This window comes from Mercurialis annua, linkage group LG1-X (assembly GCF_937616625.2).
Source record: "Mercurialis annua linkage group LG1-X, ddMerAnnu1.2, whole genome shotgun sequence".
Lineage (NCBI taxonomy): Eukaryota > Viridiplantae > Streptophyta > Magnoliopsida > Malpighiales > Euphorbiaceae > Mercurialis > Mercurialis annua.
The window spans coordinates 50,970,264-50,993,817 of NC_065570.1; the positions used below are offsets into that span (position 1 = coordinate 50,970,264).

The 23,554-nt window shown below is 34.0% G+C and overlaps 2 protein-coding genes across 5 annotated transcripts; both read right to left on the reverse strand.

Moving 5' to 3' along the window:
* Positions 1-9,964: 9,964 nt before the first annotated feature.
* Positions 9,965-11,038, reverse strand: LOC126672784 (uncharacterized). Its single transcript, XM_050366738.1, has 4 exons — positions 10,591-11,038; positions 10,379-10,548; positions 10,049-10,224; positions 9,965-10,001 (listed from the first exon to the last, which is right to left on the reverse strand). Exons 1-4 carry the CDS (start codon positions 11,036-11,038, stop codon positions 9,965-9,967), a joined length of 831 nt encoding a protein of 276 aa, XP_050222695.1.
* A 7,261-nt stretch (positions 11,039-18,299) lies between these two features.
* On the reverse strand, positions 18,300-23,437 carry LOC126661768 (probable E3 ubiquitin-protein ligase LUL2). Of its 4 annotated transcripts, XR_007635685.2 has the most exons (8): positions 22,930-23,437; positions 22,337-22,826; positions 21,925-22,125; positions 21,376-21,669; positions 21,203-21,291; positions 19,771-19,892; positions 19,023-19,145; positions 18,300-18,826 (listed from the first exon to the last, which is right to left on the reverse strand). XR_007635685.2 is itself a non-coding variant. In XM_050355644.2 (3 exons), the coding sequence occupies exons 1-3, from the start codon at positions 23,355-23,357 to the stop codon at positions 22,009-22,011; spliced, it is 1,035 nt and encodes a 344-aa protein (XP_050211601.1). In that variant the 5' UTR covers positions 23,358-23,437; the 3' UTR covers positions 21,754-22,008. The 4 variants fall into 4 exon arrangements, 1 of the variants encoding a protein (XP_050211601.1); XR_007635686.2 differs by lacking the exon at positions 21,376-21,669; XR_007635684.2 differs by lacking the exons at positions 21,203-21,291; positions 21,376-21,669.
* Between the last annotated feature and the right edge of the window lie 117 nt (positions 23,438-23,554).

The window sequence follows — 23,554 nt, forward strand, 5'->3', positions numbered from 1 at the left end:
ATCTTCACATCTGTTGGGTGGTCTTCAGCTCGGATGCTTTTGATGATCATGTCGTCCACATAAACTTCCATGTGTTTTCCAATCTGATCTCTGAATATTGAGTTCACCAGTCGCTGATATGTGGCTCCTGCGTTCTTCAGACCGAAGGGCATCATCTTGTAACAAAATAATCCCTGGTCCGTTATGAAGGCCGTCTTCTCCTGGTCTTCAGGTGCCATGGGTATCTGATGATATCCCGCCTTGGCATCTAGGAATGTATAGAGGGCGTGACCTGCTGTGAAGTCTACTAACTGATCAATGTGTGGGAGCGGGAAACTATCTTTGGGACATGCTTTATTTAGATCTGTGAAGTCCACACACATTCGGTAAGTGCCATTGGACTTTTTTACCATCACCACATTTGCTACCCACTTGGGGTAATAGGCGTCTTTGATCACGTTTGCTGCTTTTAACCGGGCGACCTCTTCTGCGATGGCGAGTTGTTTTTCGGGCGAGTGCCTTCTTTTCTTCTGTATCACTGCCTTCGCGTCGGTCGCTATGTTTAACCGATGACATATGACGTCCGGGTCTACTCCGATCAGTTCGTCTGTTGTCCAGGCAAAGGAGTCTCCAAGCGATCTGAGATTTTCTGTCAGAGATCGTTTGATTTCTTCTTCTAGCTCATCTCCCACTTCTATCTCCTTTCCTGGGGATAATTCGATTTTCGCGGTTCGCCCATAATGCTCCGCCCTTTCTTTCTTCTCTGGAGGTTCCATTGTTAGTACTGGCAAGGTTATATGTACTTTCCTGAGAGCTGTAAAGTATGCTTCTCTGGCTGACTTTTGGCATCCTCTGACTTCGGTGTCGCCTTCTCTGGTTGGGATTTTCATCAGTAGGTACCTCATGCAAATGGATGCGCACGTATCGTGCAAAAGTGGCCTTCCGAGAATTGCGTTGTATGCGAAGTCCATATTGACCACCATGAATTCTGCTCGGATCTCTTTGTAGATCTCTCCATCTCCTAGTTGGATGTTTATCTCCAGTGATCCTTCCACCTGTACAGATTTGCCTCCTAGTCCCACCAGTGGAGTAGAGACATGTGTCAAATTTTCTTTCTTGAGTCCAATTCTGCCGAACACCTCCATTGTGATCATGTTTACCGAACTTCCCGTGTCTACAAGCATCTGAGATACCTCGAAATTGTTGAGCCGCCCCTTGACAACTAGGGCGTCCTCATGGGGGACTGATAAGCCCTGACTATCGCCCTCCGAAAAAGATACGCTTCTGAATTTCTTAGCATTTGGTGCACCTGGGCGATACTGTTTTTCCTGCACAAGTAACAAATATAAGCTCAAAGGACCTCAGGCTTGCTCAGCCTGAAAGCCACTCCGATGCTTAAGTCAGAGAGGGTTTTTTGGTAGGTAAATGAGTGTAAGAGTATTTAAGTCTGATTTGTGCTTACCCTTCTCAGCATTCGGTGGCTTCCTTTTATAATGAGTTTAAGGCGGTTGTTATCTGGTAAATCGTGGGTTTGTCCCACGATTACTGATAATGGTGAAGGCACGTTCCCGATTATCCCGGGTAGTGGGTCTCAGGGAACAGAGTGGATGAGGTCGCCTAGATGGCAGACCTGGATGAGTCCGCCCGAGACAGACATGGGCGATACTCGTACTGTCGCTGGGCGATGGGAGGTTTGGAGACCCGTTGGGCGAGCATAACATTCGTTAGGCGATGCTTGGAGTTCTGATATTATTAGGGCGGTATCAGTATCCATAGGCTTAAAATAAAAAAAAACCAAACCTTTATAACTTATTGCAGTTTAAATCAAACCTTTTAATTTCACATCGTTCCGAAATTATGATTTCGTATATGAATTTGGAAAAAAATAAAAGTTAGTGTCCAAATATAATACCTTTTAAAAGGTATGATTAAATTAAAAAAACGTATAAAATTAATAATTTTATGACATTGACCTTAAATACAACATCAAATTAAGCAAATTCTGAAATAATTTTTAGGCTAACCCGTCCAGAGACCTCTGTAATTTACTACTTTTGTTTAGGAATCCCCTTACTCCGAAAAAATTATCTTCCCAATCCCTATATTTGCCAAATTTTAATTTTCATTCCCTTTGTTGCGTATGATTTTTTTTTAAATAGAAAGACTGGGAAAAAAACGTCATACAAAGTCGCAATTTAATAAGTATAGGAACTTGAAAGATACCGTTTCCAAAATAAGGACTATCAAAAAAAAATTATAAAATACAGGGACCTTGAAATTAATTTTGCCTAATTTCTACATATCTAACTAATCTCATTTTACTCCCTTAATTCGATGGTAAGATCAATATATACCCTCACTAATGGGCGTATTATCTAACTTTGCAATATTAAGTATCCACCTTACTTTATGCTTTATCAATATTTTGAGCGAAGTTAAAGTTGATCATGCAGTCAACAATCTTAATCCATGTCTTAAGTCTTAAGTTTCATTAATGATATCTAAAGTGAATTTTATTCATTTTCCTATATCCTAATACTTGTTGTACGATATTACTAAAATCGAAAAAAATGAAGTTGTCAATATTAACATCTAGGGGTAGGCTGGGGATGGCCTTGGCCCTCTCTGAATTTTAAGAAATAGTTAAATTAGTATGTAGAGTTTTGTTTTTTTTTTTAAAAAATTTGATCCACCTCAACTTTAAAAATTTATCTCCTATATAGTGCATATTGCGATTTAGCCTTTCTGATATAGAAATCCTGCCTCCGTCACTGATGATAAGAATGTCCTCCTTATAATAGATCATAACAGATATATGTTATAAACAAAAATAAACAAACACATCAAGAAGTAGGAGTAAAAATTAAGGAAAAAGGGTCATTCATGCCCCTAAAATTTGGGTCTGGATCAAGTAATCCCTCAACGTTCGAAAAGGTTTAACCATATTCCCCACGTTTTTAAAAATGAGCAATCCGACTCCTTGGGTTAACGCCGTTTCACTGCTCCTAAAATTCAGTTAGTGTGATCCTACGTGGCAGAGATAAAAAGATCATTTATGCCCCTAAGATTTAGATTTGGGATCAAATGAGCTCTCGACGTTTGAAAAAAATTCACTTATACCCCCAACGTTTGAAAAGGTTCACTTATACCGCTAAAGTTTGAAAAAAATGAACAATTAGACCCCCAGTTTAACATTGCATTATTGCTTCCCAAACTCCATTAGTGTGATTGCACGTGGGCTAATTTTTAATGTTTTCCATTAATCAAACCATAAGCGGCCAGCGTCGAACAATTAATCGGTAATAATTGTCCGCTATCATTGAAGACGATTAAACATAAATTATAAAAAATCATTTTATTCATCTTATTCATGTGTTTCGATTCGATAGTTACATTCCTCCAAAAATTAGAAACCAACAATTATATAAAAAAATTAACTAAAAAGATAAAGGTTGTACGTACTCATTTTCATTTGGCGTTCCATCTCATGTACTGCCACCTTCTACCTCGTCAAACACTTCTTTTTCTCCGTTTCTGACATTGCAAGTTTCATCAAATAAGATACTGATTAATGAAGAGAATTCTTTATTCGACTGTTGGAGAAGGACAGTCTATCGGTTTAACTCAGTCTTGTAATAAAATGATTTTGCAATGACAAATTATTATTGCTGAGAGAAAGACACGTCACCGTAGAAAAATTTGACGGTAAAAATTAGCCACGTAGGATCACTCTAATGGAGTCTAGGAAGTAATGAGACAGTATTAAAATGGGGGCCTAACTGTTTATTTTTCAAATGTTGGGGGGCATGAGTGAACGTTTTTAAATGTTGAGAGCATAAGTGAACATTTTCAAATATTGAGGGCTCATTTGATCCCGGACCCAAATTTTAGGGGCATAAATGATCCTTTTATCTTTATCACGTAGGATCACACTAACGGAGTCTTAGGAACAATAAAACAGCGTTAAATCAAGAGGTCTGATTGTTCGTTTTTACAAACGTTTGGGGCATGGGTGAACCTTTACGAACATTGAGGGCAAACCTTAAAGGCATGCATGACCCTTTTTCCAAAAGTTAAACTTAAAATAAAGAAATTCACAATTTTAAAATGTGTTTAAAGGAAATGCAATAAAAAAAAATTACACTATTAGTATGAAGTCGGTAATACTCAGTGCCCCTAATCTATACATCCTTAACATTAGAAATTATTTACATATCTCCTCATTGTAGAATATATAAATAAATTTGATTTGAAAATAAAATTAGAAACGTAGATTGTTTTTGATTTTTTTACACGTAGCACTTGTTTTTAGAGTGATAATTTTTTAAACCGAATATATTCTGATTTTTTATCAATTCAGTTTTTAGATGTTGTGTTAAAAAAAAAAGGTTTTTAGATGTTAGAGCATTCCCAATGGTATTCTTTAAAATAAAGAGTATCTTTTGTAAAATAAAAAACATCTTAAAAATAAAGAGTGATATTTAAAATTTTACTCCAATGGACTCTTTAATATCAATTTTTTATTGTATATAATTTTAATAATTAATAATAAAATAAAAGTATTAAATAATAATAATATTAAATTAATTGCCTCTCTAATATTAAATTTTATTTTATTTTGTTTTCATATAAAATATTAATAAAATATTAAATATTAACAAAATAATTTTTATTTATTTAATTTTTTATTCATTTATTTATTCAGTTTTTTGACTAAAAGTAAAAATATAATATTTAAAAATAAAAATAACTACCTTATTTTTTAAAATTTAAAATTTTACTATTTGAAAAATGAAGTAGAGAGTGAAAATGACTCTCTACATATGGAGAGCCATTTTCACTCTCTACTCTAAATATAAAGAATAGAGAGTCCATTAGACTCTTAATTTATCGTCAAACTCTTTAATTTAAAGAGTTTGACAATTTTAAAGAGTCCATTGGGGATGCTCTTAGGAGCTAAAATTATAATTTGGGCTAAATAAAAAAAAACGTGATTATTAGATTGGCTAAAAATATTTCAACAGGAAGGAGTTTTTAGTACTTTAACCATTTTCTAATTTCTCCTCTATCAGAAGCTAATGCTACCTGCAAATGGCGAATTTCAATCTCAATCATTCAGTTTTAATCGTTCACGATCCTTCGATTTACTCTTCTAAGGTATTTGTTTACTTTATTCTCAATACCAGAAGCTTAAATAGAGCTTGGATTCAGTTAATTTCTGATTCTTTTGTTTTCATTCTGTTTGGTTGCTGAGAAAACAAAAGAAACCTAGGAAAACTGATTCGATTAGTTTATTAGGAAAGAAACCTAGGAGAACTGATTTGATCATAAATGTGTTAGACTTGTGTTGTGAAATTGAATAATTTGTTTAGACTGCTGAATCTATTGATCTCATGCTACTGGTGAATTTCATACGAAACAAATTCATATAATCTCTCAAGTAGCCACCATTGATGAATCATTCTTGTGACTATGTATTCTACTTTGGGGCTAGGTGTATACAGAACGAGTTTTGTGGATTCTTATATCATGGTGATGAATGCAGGTCGACAGGAGCAAATCTTGGCGAGTGCAGGCCATGGCAAAACTTGACGATAGTCTCTTCCAGCTCAATGTCGAGGTCTAAGGGATGGCGAACTCTCAAGGGAGTCTGTATTTCCTGGTTGTGTTTTCACCTATCATCCATTTGTTACGAGGGTGCAGTGTAGGATGGTGTTTTGCGCGGTTGATGATGGGTTTGGGAGGTGGATTATGAAATTTAGGTGGTGCTCGGTGGAGGAAGAGGGATAGTGGTGGTGGAGGTGGAGGAAGAAGAAGGCGGGTTTTAAATTAATTAGGGTTAAATAATTAATTAGATTAAGTTAATTAGAGTTAATTATTTTAAATTTAGAGTCTCACTTTACAATTAAGGTGTCACATCAGCATAGGGGTGCTTTTGAACCGGTTTTGCCAAGTTCAGGGTAAAAGTGATCCGGGTTTACTAATTTGGACGTTTTTGATACATTGTGTCAAGTTCGGCGGGTAAAGTGATCCTTCGTTCCTTTTATAATTATATTACTTTTCATCATAAAACATTAACCTAGGAAGTACGGGAACTTCGACAAATTACGTTTTCCGTTTTGAAAATATTTCAGAAACCGGAACTTGATACATGTTTCGAGCTGTTTCGGTAAATAAAAGAATTAAATAGTTGTAAAAAATTCAAAAAATTACCAACAAATAAAAAATACTAATTAATTAACCACAAATTTTATATTCACATTACATATTGACAATGTTTTTTTATTTTTGTTGTATTGTATTATATTTTTATAATATTTTAAGAAAAATTGAGTATACTTAATGATTTTTTTTAATTAATTATCGTAAAGTATATATAAAATTTAATGTATTTAAATTTAATTTTTGTAAATTTTTCTTATATTTTCGTTATTAACACGTTTCTTTCATATTTCGTATCTTTTACTTAAAAAAATGTCACTTCCCCATATCCGTTTCGTGTAGTTTTCGTTTTCCATATCTAAAAATTAACTAAATCTCACTAAATTAAAACCATTAGCCTATAAGAAATTAGCGACAATTATGGTTACTTTAAAGAAACTGTTGTGTTGGATATTCAATTAATAATTTTGAAGAAAGTCCTCCATGCAATCTTGAATTGATTTTTGGAGACAATTTAAAGGTAAGCAATTACAAGATTAAATTCTGCAAATCCTGAATTATAAAAAATAGTGATGATTCATAGTTCAAAACCGCAATATCTGGAAATTTCCAATAATTTATATTTATGGGCAAATTTAAAACACAAAAAAATTCACTAATTTCAATTTTAAGATTCTCGTTGAATTTGGCTGAGCACAGCTCCTACATGCAGTTCGGAAGAACATAACCTCTTCAACTCTAGCCTCTACTTAACTTTTGACTCGAACTCCTTTCCATTCTTAAACCATGGAGGTAGGCCTATGATGAAGGAAAAGATTAAACTTTGGATATTCAAGGCTTTAAAATGAAAGACCAGCAAATTTTATAAAACCAACCTACAAATAGTTCTAAAACAAGATTAGTTGTTGGAAGATGGTAGGCCCTTTGATTAAAATACTCACAAAACACTCCACACACAAAATAAAAAAAAGGAAGGAAGCAATTTGTTTTAAACTATTTGTATTTGCTTTTTTTTTTTATTTGAAATTAAACATTACATAGATTTATATAGTAGTATATAAAATGAATGTACATGAACTTATTAAACTTCAACTTAATTACTACAATACAAACTTATGGATTTAATGCATGTAATTTTCATGAACATTTCTATAAATTAAACTTAGCAAATTTAACTTTAACTTAACAATTAACTCATGCAAACTAAGTTTAATTCATTACGTTTCTTACTATGATTTAATTCAAGTTTAACTTATAACACTCCCCTGAACTTCTTGTAACTCCAAGCATCATTCTCAGCTTCTGAAAACTGTCGTACTTTAAGGCTTCGTGAAAATATCAGCAACCTGATCATCGGTTCTCACATACACCAATTCAATTTTCCTATTTGCAATACACTCACGGATAAAATGATACCTCGTATCAATATGCTTACTTCAGTCATGAAATACTGGATTTCTTGCTAGTGTTTGAGCATACTTGTTATCTATCATAATCCTGGTTGATTCTTTTTGCTCCAAGTGAAGTTCTTTCATTAACCTGCGTAACCAAATTGCATGACACGCACATGAAGTAGCTGCAACATACTCAGATTCACATGATGAAAGTGCCACAATTGGTTGCTTCTTCGAACACCAAGAAATTGTACTATTTCCCATCGAGAACATAAAACCACTAGTGCTTTTTCTATCATCAATGTCTTCAGCAAAATCACTATCACAATAACCAATCAACTTGAAATCATCAGACACTGAATAAAAGATTCCATAATCAAGTGTACCTTTCAAGTATCGCAAAATTCTCTTGGCTGCTTTCATATGAGAAGTTGTGGGTTTCTCCATGAACCGACTGACAAGTCCAACCGCAAACAGGATGTTTGGTCTCGTACAAGTTAAGTATCTCAAACTTCCAACGAGACTTTTGAACAAAGTTGAATCTATTCTCCCAGCATCTTCTTCCACTTTTGAAAGTTTTACTCCAATCTCCATAGGGGTGCTGACAGGCTTGCAGTTTGACATATTGAACTTCTTAAGTATATCTTTTGCATAGCGCTCCTGTGATATGAAAACACCATCTTCCATTTGCTTTACTTTGATTCCCAAATAATAGGACATGTGTCCCATATCACTCATCTCAAATTCGCGTTCCATCGCCTTCTTAAAGTCATTGAACATATTGGGATTAGTACCTGTAAAAATGAGATCATTTACATAGATACAGACAAACAACAAATCTCCATCTTGCTCTTTCACATAAAGAGCATACTCATGCATGCATCTGCGGAAGCCATTCCCTCGAAAGTACTTATCAATTCGACTATTCCACGCCCTCGGTGCTTGTTTGAGTCCATACAGCGCCTTGTTAAGTCTTAGCACTTTATCTTCATAGCCTTCAACAACATACCCCTCGGGTTGTTCAATATAAACTTCCTCTTCAAGAAACCCATATAGAAATGCTGACTTGACATCCAACTGGTGAATATGCCAATGATTTTGAGCTGCAAGCGAAATCAACAGTCTGATAGTCTCCATGCAAGCAACAGGAGCAAAAACCTCTTCATAGTCCATGCCCTGTCTCTGCTTGTACCCTTTTGCCACAAGTCTAGCCTTGTACCTCTCTACTTCACCATTTGCATTCGTTTTGACTTTATACACCCATTTGACTCCAATTGGTTGATGATTACTTGGATTAGAAACAATGTTCCAAGTATCATTCTTTTGGATAGACTGAATCTTTTCATTCATGGCTTGAATCCACCTCTCATCTTTGCTAGCTTCTTCAAAACTTAAAGGTTCAACATTAGCAAGAAAACATAATAAGTTCATGTCATCTAACCTTTCAGTTTCATTATAAATGTCTTCAAGATTTCGATATCTCCTTGGCCTGTCACTTGAACTTGATAAAGGTGATGTTGATGGCGATGTTTGGGATAATGGAGCTGGTGAAGCTGGTGGTGTGACTTCAACTTCATGAACTATTGGTTGTTCGTCTTCAAAGTATGGTAGGAAATCATATGATCCTTCCTTTTGTGAACTCTAGTCCCACGATTGTTTTTCATTAAACTCGACATCTCTACTAGTCACTATCTTTCCATTGTCAGGATTGAACAATCTATAACCTTTTGAGTTCTCATCATAACCAATGAAAACAAACTTCTCACTTCTATCATCCAGCTTGGACCTGTGTTGTTTTGGAACATGTACATAAGCAATAGATCCAAAAACTCGCAAATGGGACATACTAGGCTTCTGTTTACTCCAGGCTTCTTGAGGGATCACATCTTTCAAACTCTTAGTTGGACACCGATTTGAAAGATACACAGCACATGCAACTGCTTCAGCCCAAAACTCTTCTGGCATATTTTTACTCTTCAGCATTGATCTCGCCATATTCATAATCGTTCTATTCTTCCTCTCTGCAACTCCATTTTATTGGGGTGATCCTGGAACGGTCAAGAACCTCAGAATTCCATGCAACTCACAAAAACTTTTAAATTCATTAGAAGTAAACTCTCCTCCTCTATCAGTTCTCAAAGATTTTATCTTATAACCACTCTCTTTCTCAACAAGAGTTTTGAATTTTTTTAAAAGAATCAAAAGCATCAGATTTATTCTCTAAAAAATAAATCCAAGTCTTTCTAGTATAATCATCAATGAAAAACACAAAATAAGAACTTTTACCAAGCGATTGAAGATTAATTGGACCACAAACATCTGAATGAATAAGATGGAGTGGCTTAGTAGTTCTGGAGATGGATTGCTTAGGAAAGCTCTTTCTTGAATGCTTTCCAAGTAAACATGCTTCACATAACTGTCTCGGATGATCAATAACCGAAATATCCTTCACCATTTTCTTTCTTCCTAAATCTTTCAAATTTTCAAAATTCAAATGCCCGAATCTTATATGCCAAATCCATGATGTATCTTTCACACAAGCTTTCAAACACATAGCTTCACCTGCTTTCATATCCAGTATGAACATCTGATTCTTTGTCATCGCCACTTTGGCAATAAGATTACCATCACGATCTTTAAGCCATAGAGTACGCCCTTCCATATTAATTTTACAACCATTCTCCAAAAGCTGGCAAATACTCAAAATATTGCTTTTCAATTTTGGAATATAATAAACATTTTGGAGAAGTTTTATGACTGCCATGTTTTGTCTCAAATAAAACTGTACCTTTGCCATGAATTTTCACCCTTGTGTCATCGCCAAATCGCACATTACCACTAACTTTAGTATTGAGTTCCACGAACTTGCTTTTATCTCCAGTCATATGATTGCTGGCACCATTATCAAGGTACCAAGAAGTCTTGTGAGTCATGGTTTCTTCCTTACTAGAAAAGAATAAAGCTTGATCTGCTTCATTATCTTGGCGTTCTACAAACTTTGTCTCCTCTTCTACTGCTTCATTTTGACATTCCCAAGAATAATGGCTTTACTTACTACAAGAGTAACATTGCGCTCTAGTTTTATCATTTTTCTTTTCGTACACCCCATAATTGCTTCTTCCTCTTCCTCTGCCACGGCCTCTATGAAAATTTTGATTTCTATTTTCATTGAAAGAGTTTTGTTCGCCTCTTCCTTGACCACGTCCATATCCACGACCACGGCCTCTTCCACAGAGTTGTCCACGACCACCTCTAGTAGAAGAATCACCTCTTGATTTGCTAAAGGATTTTGTTAGCAAAGTCTGATCAATATGTTCTTGTTTTCCACGATTCATTCTTTCTTCATGCGCACACAAAGATCCACACAATTGATCAATTGTCATGGTCTCAGTGTCTTTTGACTCTTCAATGGCAACCACAACATGATTAAATTTCATATTAAGAGATCGCAAAATTTTCTCAACTACACGAACATCTTCTATTCTTTCTCCAAGTCTCTTCATTTGATTAATTACCACCAACACTCTTGTGGTATAATTTTGATATGATTTCACTCTCCTTCATAAAAAGTGAATCAAACTCAGCCCTTAGAGTTTGAAGCCGAACTTTCTTTACTTTCTCAACTCCCATGACAGAGTTTTGAAGAGTCTCCCAAGCCTGCTTCGAGGTAGTATTAATAGCCACCTTTTCGAACATATCATCATCCAAACCTTGGTGAACGATGGTGAGAGCACTTTGATCTTTCTTTCTCTCTTTCTCCAAAGCATCTCTTTGGACTTGATTTAATGCCGCCTCATCTTCAACCGGCTCAAAACCATTTTCAACAATATCCTACACACCTTGTGAACCAAGGATACCTTTCATTCTATTTGACCAATTTTCATAATTAGTTTTAGTGAGTTGTGGATATTGAAAAGAAAAAGAATTCCCTCTCGATGACATTTCACTATTATGGATTTGATATCACTTTGTTGGAAGATGGTAGGCCCTTTGATTAAAATACTCACAAAACACTCCACACACAAAAGAAAGAAAGAAAGGAAGCAATTTGTTTTAAACTATTTGTATTTTTTTTTTTGAAATGAAACATTACATGGCTTTATATATTAGTATATAAAATGAATGTACATGAACTTATTAAACTTCAACTTAATTACTACAATACAAACTTATGGATTTAATGCATGTAACTTTCATGTAACATATCTATTAATTAAACTTAGCAAATTTAACTTTAACTTAACAATTAACTCATGCAAACTAAGTTTAATTCATTACGTTTCTTACTTTGATTTAATTCAAGTTTAACTTATAACATTAGTCTAGTCTGATACTTATTTAATGAACAACAAGCTGGTGATCGAAAAAGTTTTTGAATCTTTAATATTTTCTAACATTGCTAATGTATCCAAATCATTCTTTCTATAAGATAATCTGAAATAGTGATTATACTGCAGTTGACTTATTTCAAAATCAGAATAGCCCATTTTACTATAAAATTGAGTTGAAGGACGAGAGGAAGAATTTGAAAGAGATATGACAGAGAGGAAGTGAAAAGTGAAAAGTAAAAAGAAGTCGGTAATACTATAAATAGGTAAGCAGGTAACAAGCCACCAACAACGATCTAATCAATGGTGAGAAATTGAAATTTAGTCTAATGATTGAAAATTCATCGTTACCTAATAATTGATCAATATTTAAGTGTATATGAAATAATATTATTGTATAAAAAATTAATTTTTTTAAATAGAGTAATTATTAATTTCAGTAGTCAAATTTAATAAATAAAAATGTGATACTTTATTTAAATAAAAAATATACATTAAATTTTACTGTGTGCAATTTATTAAGAATAATAAATATTCTAAAAAATATATAGAATAACCAATGTGTATGAGAAAACAAAGAGAATGTATTATAAATAAGAAAGAGAAAATGTATGTCGTGGATAAGAGAGAAAACAAAATGTTGTGTAAAAGAGAGAAAAGGGAACCAATGGGCGTTGGTTCAAGTGGTAAGCAGTTTGATATTGTTTAAACAAGGACTCAGGTTCGAGTTTTGTGAATGCTGAAAATCTCCACTGACAGACTCACTCACCATGCTAGGTGCGCTACGCGGGTCAGATCCGGATTAGTCAGGGCGAAACTCTGAAAACCGGATGAGCTATCAAAAAAAGAGAGAAAAAAAAGAAAGTATTATGTAAGAAAAAAAAATAAATATGTTGTATGGTTAAAAAAAATTGACACATGTGTAGAGGACCACAAATTGGACAAAAAAATAACTTTTCCACCCAATTTTTCAGAAAACCGGATTCATCCTGTTTTGGTCAGAAACCGAATTTTTCCAGTTCAACCCGATTTTTGACCGATTTTTTAACTATGAATTTTTTACCTATAACTGGACCAGACATCCGACTGGTTCCTGGTTAATCCGATTCGACCGGCCGCCTGATCCGGTTTTAACAACATTGCTAGAAACTACAAACTTCCAAATGATTGCTCCGTAATTAAAGATCGGGAAATTTTTATCTAAATTCGGTTCATGAAAAATCCATGCACCTATTCAATGAGGTGTTAGAGAAATGAGAAAAAAGAGAAAATAATGAGAAGAGAGAGAAAATTGTATTAGATTTTCTAACACTTTATTAGATAGGTGCATGTAAATTCATGAACCAGATTAGAATTTTCCATTTCTATCAAAAATTTAAATTTAATCCATTAAAATAAATCATGCTACTAACATTCCCCTCATATTTATGAATATTAATCAAAATTGAAAGCCCTTACTTTATTTATAATATGTTAATTGTATTTTCTTTAATATGATTGACTATTTAATTCATTGTAATTAATTTTGATTGTAAAAGGCTCATCTTGAAATCGAAATTTAGTTATCGACCCGAAATCAAACGGAATCACAAAATATGGTTACACATTATCGGCTTTAATTCTTAAAATTAAAAATTTAGTTTTAATTTATATATAATTCGGCACAGTCGGTTTTTAATTTTTGACCGAATAGCTCAACGTAACGGAGTAGACGATTTGAATTCAGCCCATGGCCCAATTAAATTTGCTTTTGATATTAGAAGAAATTACACCATATACGAAAAAACCTATAAATAATTACCAAAATACTGCACTTAATTTCTAATTACATATGTAAGTATCGTAAGCGGGGATTGATTTGTCTAGTGACGTTGAATGAAAGCTAAGAGTTAGAATCCTCCTAATCTTGATTAAGTGAAATAGTTTTACGTAGGACTTCTTAAAATAAGATATTAAAGAGAAGTGAGTGAAGAAAGAACTCAAAAACCCTAGCCCAAGCAATCATGGATCGTCTTTCTTCTTCCTCAAGAAACCATATGTGCTGCCAGGGGCGGACCTAGGAAGAGCGTATGGTGGGCAACTGCCCACCTTATAATTTTGAGTCTCTTTAAAAACACGTTGATATGAAATTGAAAATTATAATTTTGTCACCTTAAATTATATAGTTTGCCCACCTTAAAATTTATTTGTTGTCAATTTTACTTATCTTATAAAGTTTCAATATAATTTTGACCACCTTATAAAATATTTCTGGGTCCGCCATTGTGTGCTGCCATCACTTCCGCAGAGATTTAGTCTCATCTCTGTCAAAAATCTCATCATCTCCGTCAAAAATCTCACCATCTCCGTCAAAAACACAATCTTCAACCCCATCATCTCCGTCAAAAACCTCATCCTCAACTCCGTCAAAAACCTCATCCTCAACTCCGTCAAATTCAAAGACCATGACGTACCTTATCGAGAAATATCATTTTAGTGTCTCAAAGGCATATCTCTTCGTCACCCTAAAACCTCCAACATCCAAAACAAAGCATCTCTTCCGACCCAACAAACCTTCAAGGTTCCGCCCTCGCATTAATGTCGCATCTTCAACCAAGACTTTGCCGGTCTCCGACCCCAACTTCAACAACCAATCCTCTTCTATTTCTGGTGCTTTCGTCAAGGGTTTGGTACGTTTCATCATCCTTTATTAATTCTTCATCAACCTTTATTAATTCTTTACTATATCAAACATTGGCCTTTATTAATTCTATACTATATAAAACATTGGGGTGAGCATTCTGTCGATTCGCTTCCAAAGCCGAACCCGAAAAACTCTGTAAAGAAACAACCATGCAAACTGATGAATGCTCAAAACTAAACCCTTTTTTTTCATAACCGAACCGAACTGAATATGTCGGTAATTCAGTTAGATTTTTTTTTGGTTTTTTAGAACAGTCACTTTCATGAAAACCCACTAAAATACAAGTTTTTTTTTTAATAAATAAATTTTGGGTTATTCAACTTTTTCTGACCTTTTAATCTTTAACTTTACATTTTATCGCTTTTACATTTTAAATTTTACCATGAATGTTCAATTCTATAGTATATAAAACCTAGGATGTGTGCCTGGTCAATTTCTGTGTCCGAAGGTTTTTAAAGGGATGTCCAGAATGTTTCCTGAGCCTTGAACTTTTGTTTCTATACGATGATGATTGAGGTGTGCCTAGTTAATTTTATAGAAAACATTGGCCTTTATTAATTCTATACTATATAAAACATTGGGGTGAGCATTCCGTTGGTTCACTTCCAAGGTCGAACCCGAAAAACTCTGTAAAAAAATAACCATGCAAATCGATGATTGCTCAAAACTAAACCCTTTTTTTTCAGAACCGAACCGAATTGAATATGTCGGTAATTCAGTCGGGTATTTTTTTTTAGTTTTTTAGAACGGTCAGTTTCATTAAACTCCACAAAAATACAAGTTTTTTAAAAAAAAAAGATTTTGGGTTATTCAACTTTTCCTGACCTTTTAATCTTTAACTTTACATTTTAACGCTTTTACATTTTTAATTTTACAATGAACGTTCGATTCTATAGTATATAAAACCTAGGATGTGTGCCTAGTTAATTTCTGTGTCCGAAGGTTTTATAAAGGGATGTCCAGAATGTTTCCTGAGCCTTGAACTTTTGTTTCTATACGATGATGATTGAGGTATGCCTAGTTAATGTTGGAACAATTGCTGTTAAAACTTAGAATTCTGAAAAGGCTGAGTCGCGGACTAGGTCGCTCTCTTTTAGACGTTTCGCGGCTCAGCTCGAAGGTGCAAAGCTGACGATCAACCACGTCGTCCCTAGGATAAAACAGCCGAACAATACTGCCACCACTGCACTGTGATGACAGCTCAATAACACTTATTCTGATTGGTCAAGATCGAAATTATAAACACTGATGTGTTTTTCTTTTTACTCAAGACTGAGCTCTGTAATTCTGGTGTAGAAAGCAAATGAGAGGACAACCTCTATTTATAGGAAAAATAAAGGGGACAAAGCATTAAAAGCCATAAAAACTGAAATCTGTTTTTAAATGAAATAAAATCAGTTAAATGAAATTAAATGCGAGGGAGATGATTCAAGGATAGTGTTTAGTTGCAAAAAAATTCAAATAAAAACGTTATAAAAAATTAGTGCTCGAACCAACCAAACCAAGCCAGGCCAGGCCGGCCGACCGGACAGACGGCGCGCGCGCGTGTGGTAAATCGGTAAGGATTTAACTCCTAACCCACTCACAAAACTGGGTACCTCTTGAGGCCCAAACCCAAGTGAATAAACCACTCCATATAAACCCATGATAAGACACACTCCTTACCAATGTGGGAATTTAATGCACTTTCCTTATTTTGAATTTTTCACACAAAAGTGTGTTCACACACACACTTGATTCAACTGTTAATTTTATAGAAAACATTCTTCTTACGAGAATTATTATTCTTAAGCTTATAGCAGCCTTAGAAAATATTTAATTGATTCGTCATTTTATTTCGCATGGACACTAGTTTCGTACAAATTTTTACAGTTAATTGTCCCTTGAAACGAGTCCTTAATCTTGCTTTTAGACAGGTTTTACAAAAATACCAACACATATCGGTTTCAAGCGGTAAGGAGCTCGTTTCCCCTTAAGCAAGGTCTTGAGTTTTAAGCCTTGTGAAAGGAAAAGGTGTGTGCTGGAAGAGCTTACCCCCATTTAATTAGGTCCGTCTCCGGCTCGAAAAAGAAAATAGGCAATCTACTCTGCTATTTTATATGAGTATACAAAGTACCAAAAATATGTCTCATAAAATATAACCGGATATCAATACGGTGGCATTTTGTGGAAAAAAAATGCCTAAAAAATGCTAAAAAAACACCTTCTCATGTTGGTTCTAGGTGGTAGGGAGCCTAGTTTCCCTTAAGCAAAATTTAAATTCGAGTCTTGAAAACGGAGAAAATATGTGTCGGGAGAGTTTACCCCCTTTTTGGGTCCATCTACGGCTCGATCAAAAAAGATCGACACGTATTGGCACAAACGGTTGGGAGTTTGATGTCCCTTAATCAAGATCTTGAATTTGAATTTTGTGAACGGAAAAAATGTGTGTTCGGGAGAGCTTACCCCCAAATTTGGGTCCAGCCGGCTCGTAAAAATCAAAAATAAAAAAAGGCATCTAAAACTCTAGTAATATGTCACTTGAGATAAAACGGAATATTTTTATGCCGACGATTTACGGAACACATTGCCTTTACATAAAAAACCTAGCTTGCGAACTTTATTTTAGATTAGTAGAAACGGATAATTAACAGTTTAGATATGTGCAAACCAGTTACCTGATTATGAACTGTTTGAATTTAAAATTAAATAATTATTTTGGCTGCTGTAGGGTTTTGAAAGATAATTTAAACTTGAATTATGTTTGCTTCTAATTAACTGTTTCTGAGTAATTAATGGAAATGAAAGCTCACGCTGCTTTTAACAATTTTAGTATTTTTTTTTTTGAAATGGTATTGTAAATTGGCAGTTGTATATTTTTAGAGAACACTTACATAATAAAAGTATCTTTTCTTATTCAGTTTCTGTATACAGTCGACCCTCTGATAATTAATACATATGGTGGATCATACATTTATTAATTATTGGAATTATTAATTTATTGAATTTGTATAAAAAAAATTATAAAAAGATATTTTAAAGCATCTACATTAATAGACCTAATATTAATATTATATTATAAAAAAACTAACTAAATACACTTTACAATCACTCAATTTAAAAGAAATAATTTTATATTCAATATAAAAAATATCAATTGATATTAAATCAAAAAATAATTATTAAAAAGTTGTATTCATAAGGTAAAATAATTTTTAATATTTTTTATACTAGAGATACTTTACTTACTTTAATTTGTTTATCTAATAATTTCTTTTAAAATTTCTCAAAATAATAAGAAAGTCACAATTTGATGGTATTTTAACTTCCACTTTATGAATTAAGGTTAGTATTGCCTCAAATAAATCATCAATTGTTATATATTTCTTTAAAAAAATCTCTATAATTAATATTCATATAAAATATATTTTAAATTTTAAATTTTATTAATTATTAAATAATAGAATTATTAATTATCCGACGTGGAACGAAGTTGGTTCTCTCAATTTTCTATTAATTATTAGAATTATTAATTTATAGAATATTAACTATTAGAGGATCGACTGCACATTTAAATTATATAATAGAAGTACTTTGTTTTTGTTCATACATTTAAATTTTATTTGAAGATTTGCATGCATCAGCAAATGTTTGTAATAGAATGAGATAAGGGAATTGGATGTGATGTTGTGCATGGAGAAGGCTGTGTTGTTTTGTATTCAGTGCATAGCTGTTGTTTGTTTCATCAAGCCTTATCAGAAGTATCTACGGAGATTAAACCAATAATAGAACAATTCAATTACTATAGCAGCCTTTTAATGCTTGTTATGTATCAATGAAAGCTAGCAAGTAACTGTGTCAAACTACATAACTCTCAGGTACGCGAAAACTCACAGATTTCCCCACCTCTGTAAAATCCTAATCTAGAGCTTCAGAGCAGCTCGTGCCATGGCCACTGCACCCTCATAACAAATGGATGATAGGTGAAAACACAACCAGGAAATACAGACTCCCTTGAGAGTTCGCCATCCCTTAGACCTCGACATTGAGCTGGAAGAGACTATCGTCAAGTTTTGCCATGGCCTGCACTCGCCAAGATTTGCTCCTGTCGACCTTATAAAAATCCCAAAAACTCATTGTGCATGCAGCTAACCCCAAAGTAGAATGCTTGATTTTCCTGGTTCAGAATCTGTGTTTTTTTCCTCAGCCTTTCGTTTTCCTTCATTATGTATTTTGCAGGTACAGCTTTGAGTTCAGACTTTCCATCTCTATGATTCAATCTCAAAAATTCCTGTAATGCCCTGAAACCAAAATCAACACCACTTCATTAGTCATGAGAAAATGTTACTATAACATAGGGTATACATGAGGGTCTCTTTTTCACCTTCTTCCATGTTATTTTAGGTATATTCAAATAAAGTTGCATCAAAGGTAGATTCTAATAGAAGTCCATCGGCAATATGATTGGTAAGGTTAACACTTTAGTAAAAAACTTACTTGAGTCCTTGTGCAACTAGTGCATCCTGTGCGTGCATTCAGCAACTACAACCCATTTTAATGTCTCAAGGCTAGTATGCTTCCACCTTGTCATCCTATGTATTTCATTTTAAGTGGAACAACCTGAAATTAGAAGGATAACAGGAGTAAGTAACATGAATAAAGTTAACCAGCATAAGAAAGTACAGAAATTCTTAATCATGACTAGCAGTAGTATGAAGTTATACAACAGGTGCCTACATCCATAAGTTAAAGAAGTCGAATGATTAAGTGATTAAGACAAAAAATGTGTAATTTGAACACTCATCACATGAACCACGTAAGAAATATTTCCAGTTTTGAGTTCCAATCATCAGTGTGTATTAGTAATTCCACAATTCAAGCAGTTTAATCGCACTTTCATGCTTAATTTCATGCTTAGAAGCATATAAAATGAGTTGTACCATCTAGGGTATTGCAAACTTTCTGATCTTAATTATGTTACCATCTACCTGGTTGAATTCTTTAGCATGCATAATGAATTCTTTCTGCTTACCAGGTTCTACACATGTATTCAAGTATTTTGTTAAAGAAAAAAAAAAACTTTGATCCAATGGCTATACACGCCATTGAATAATGCTCTTTTCAACTGCATAATTTTGTTTTTAGGTATATTCAAAATAAATTTGCATCAATTAGATTCAAACTGAAGTCCATTGGCAATAAATCACTATGATAGATAATTTTAACAATTTAGTAAAGAACTTACTTAAGTCCTTGTGTCACTAGTGCATCCCGTGCGTGATATTCGGCAGCTACAACTCATTTTAGTGTCTTAAGGGCTATGCTTCCACCTTGCCATCCTATGGCTTTCATTAGAAGTGAAACAGCCTGAAATAAGATGGATAATAGGAGCAAGTCGCATGAAAGATGTTAACAAACATAAAATAAGTACAGAAATTCTTAATCATGACTAATAGTAGGGTGAGGTTATAACCATATGTCTTCTCTCTTTTTCTCCCTCTAGTAATCTTGACTCTTGAGTATTAACAATCAATTTCAGAAATGAAAATCACAATATGATAAAAAAGAAACCAGAACTAATTGTCATTGGATTTGACCTAAGATTTCTGTTCCTGTTTAGTCTTACAAATAAAAGTATAAGAAAGCATAGGTATGTATGCCACATCGGCCACAAGTTTGGATACATATCCACTAGTCTGTATTTATACTTTACATATTATTTCTCTATTAAACCCTTTCCTATTACTTAGCACACCATCCTTGGAATTCGTATCGTAGAACAAAAAAAAAGTTAAATCCAAAGCAGAAGTAAGATTTGAACTGAATAAGCCGCTAAAAACCGAAATAATAGTAGATGGATTAACCGCATTATCCAACAAGTTAGCAACTTAGTTGATGTCATCGTTGGCTTCTTTACAAGCCGTTGATGCTTCTTCAAAAGCAATCAGATAAATATTCCGATACTGCCAATTTCTTTGACTGTTAAAGGAATGAAAAAGATATCATATTTATTTACTGAATAAAGTTGAATTATAACCTTTGGGATTCAATTTAAAAAAAAAAATTAAGACCCAACAATGCAAATTAACTGATTCTAGAGAGCAAACAAAAAAATCAATTTAAAATCTATCTTTGAATCAGTTGCATATGAAACTTACACTTCCATAATCTAGCACTCAAATATTCTAAATCAAGAAAACAGACATAATTTCAGCTGACTAAAAAAATGAATCTAAGGAAAAATAAGTTCTATCATAAATCTATCAAACAAGCAGTGATAGCGGTTCAAAACCAGCGACATTCTAGTGCTTTTATCAACAAATTTGTAAGTAATTTTCTCGTCTTTTTCAATAAACCAAACAGCCACCAGTAGAAATTCAACCAAAAGTAAGAAAAGAGAAAAAATAATAAAACAAATAACCTTAAGCTAAAATTAATTTTTGCGATTTTACTCATCTCAAAAAAAAAAACAATAAAACAATAACTTAGTTATCAGCAAGGTTATACTTTCAATCAAGTTCAAAGTGAAAGCAATAAAACTATAGAAACATCAAAATCCCAAGTTAAAAAGCATATAAAAATCTCAAATTATTTTGATTAATAAAAAATACGTAAAGAAAATGAAAATAGAATTAACAAATCACAAAAATAAATAAGAGAAAGGACAGAAACTGCACCTGGAAAAATAGTTGGGAGAATTTTTTTTCTTAATGAGATGAAAATTCTCTGCCATAAAAAAAATCCTCGAATGCTCCTGAAAATTGCGCTAGAAAATAGCAAATACTCTGATTTTTTTAAAACTGAGAGAGTGAAAGAATTGTAGTTTTTCAGAAGCAGTGCAAAATTCTACCTGGCTGAGGTTAATATTATTATATAAGCCATTTGCTTCCTGCATGCACCTATGCACTCCAGCTTATATTGTATGATTGGAAATTATAGTTGACGGGATTAGTTAATACTCAATCTGATTTGAAGACTGGAAATAGTTATGGCCCTTATGGATACTTCTACTGCGACCACTTTAGACATCGTTCGCATATTGCTCACTGGCAAACCTAATTTTTTTATAGTGTTTGCTGCTTATTACACTATGCAAACACGTCTGTATCAAATTTGCATAAAACAATGCCACCAAGATAATCATCTATGAAACAATGAGAACGGCACGTCATAAATCAAACATAGATAATATTGTTATTTTATATAAAAAAATTATAGGCAAAGCCCGAAGATTAAATTGACTATTTTACTATGATAAACATGTTTAAAGCTGAAGGCAGCTTATAACATAGCATAAGATTGTGTATACATAAGAAGCCATTGGCTTAAACTAGTTACAGTACAATTCCAATTATAAAAAATTGCAGAATGGTGAGATAAGGAAATGAAAACTTCATACCATGTCTTCTTTTTGTCATGTGAAGCTATGTAAGACATAAATCATGAAGTTCACAATGAGAATTCTTTCGCAACATAACAAGTCTCAATCTTCCACCTCGTCCTTCACCTTAATTTCTAGGAGGCGGTCAACTGGTTGCCTGCATATGGGGCATCGAGCTGTTTGGAATCGCAAAACCTTCGCACATGTGCTGCACATACACTGCATCCAGTAAAACAGATGAATAATCAGAATTCCAAACAAACCAAACAAGCACTTTATAGTTCGATGACCGCCCACTCATTTTGTTAGACCTAATAAGAATGGCACAAACAAGACTCAAAACAACTGCTGACTGAAAGAATTAAGCTCTAGAAGGAACTTCTTATATTCTTAATATGAAATGCATACGAAGTAATATATACGTATTTACCATATGTCTGCACGGGAGGACAGCAGTGTCTCGTGGTTCCGTTAAGCAGATGACGCATTCTTTTCCGGAATCATTGCCATCAGATTCAACATCGACAGAGTTCCCAATTCCGTAAATTTCCTGCAGCTCATATCTTGTACCATTCACCCACAGAATCTGTTTCATTACTCTAACCAAGTACTTATCTTCCTCTTTTTTATCAAACACAGCTAATGTAATTTGAGAATTTCCAGTTGCATTTGCTTCTGACCCATCATTATTCGATGTGTGTGCATTAGCTTTCATCATGAGAGGAAACACTCCATGTGCATTTTCCTCCATTAACTCTACCCCGTCAAACATCGAAAAATCAATTCCCATACCAGAAGGTTGTCTGAACTTCTGTCCAATACCTTGCTCAAATGATACAGTTACGGGCTGAAGTACATTTTCTTTTGTTGCTATCAGGTTACAATCTTCGCCTTCTTTCGCAAAAAATGCAACCGTAATGCTGCCATACACAATTCAATTTACATATTTTATATCAAACAAATAGAATCTATTACAGGGCACACAATTTCTTATAAAAGGACGAAATTGAAACCAAAAAGTACCTTCCAGGAGCAGTAGCATCAAAAATGAAAGAAACAAGAAATTTGCCAGGAATCTGATCATCTTCCTCAACCCTAATACTATCTTTTCTTACATTAACGTCATTCTTTATAGTAATAGCTTTTTGATGCTCTACCGGCGCTGAAATCATTGGCGGAGCTACACCGAAAGGATAACCATGGTAATTATTATGGTAAAACGGCACAGGCTGCTGAGTGTAGTATCCAGGTGGAGGAGGAGGTGGTGGTGGAGGGTAATTTGGGTAATTATTATTGTAAGGTAAATTAGGGTTTGGATATTGTGACGATGGTGCAGCAAATGCGTATTGACTTGTGGTTATCTCAGATTGCGGGTGGGGGTGATTCTGGTGGTGGTGGTGGTTGTTGTTGTAATAGTGGTGGCGACGGTTGTTGCTGCCGGAATTTCCCATTCTGTCTGGTGTTTGGATGGTGAGAAATGAAAGGAAAATTTTGACTGTTGGGAAAAGTTAATTTGTTATTTGTCTATTTTTTAAAAGTAATTCACGCTATTTACAAGGACGCGTATGAGCTGGCGAGTTGTGATTGCTGCGTCATGTCGTATTAGGTCACGTGACAGTTGTGTTGTGTTGGCTTGGCTAGTAGGAGT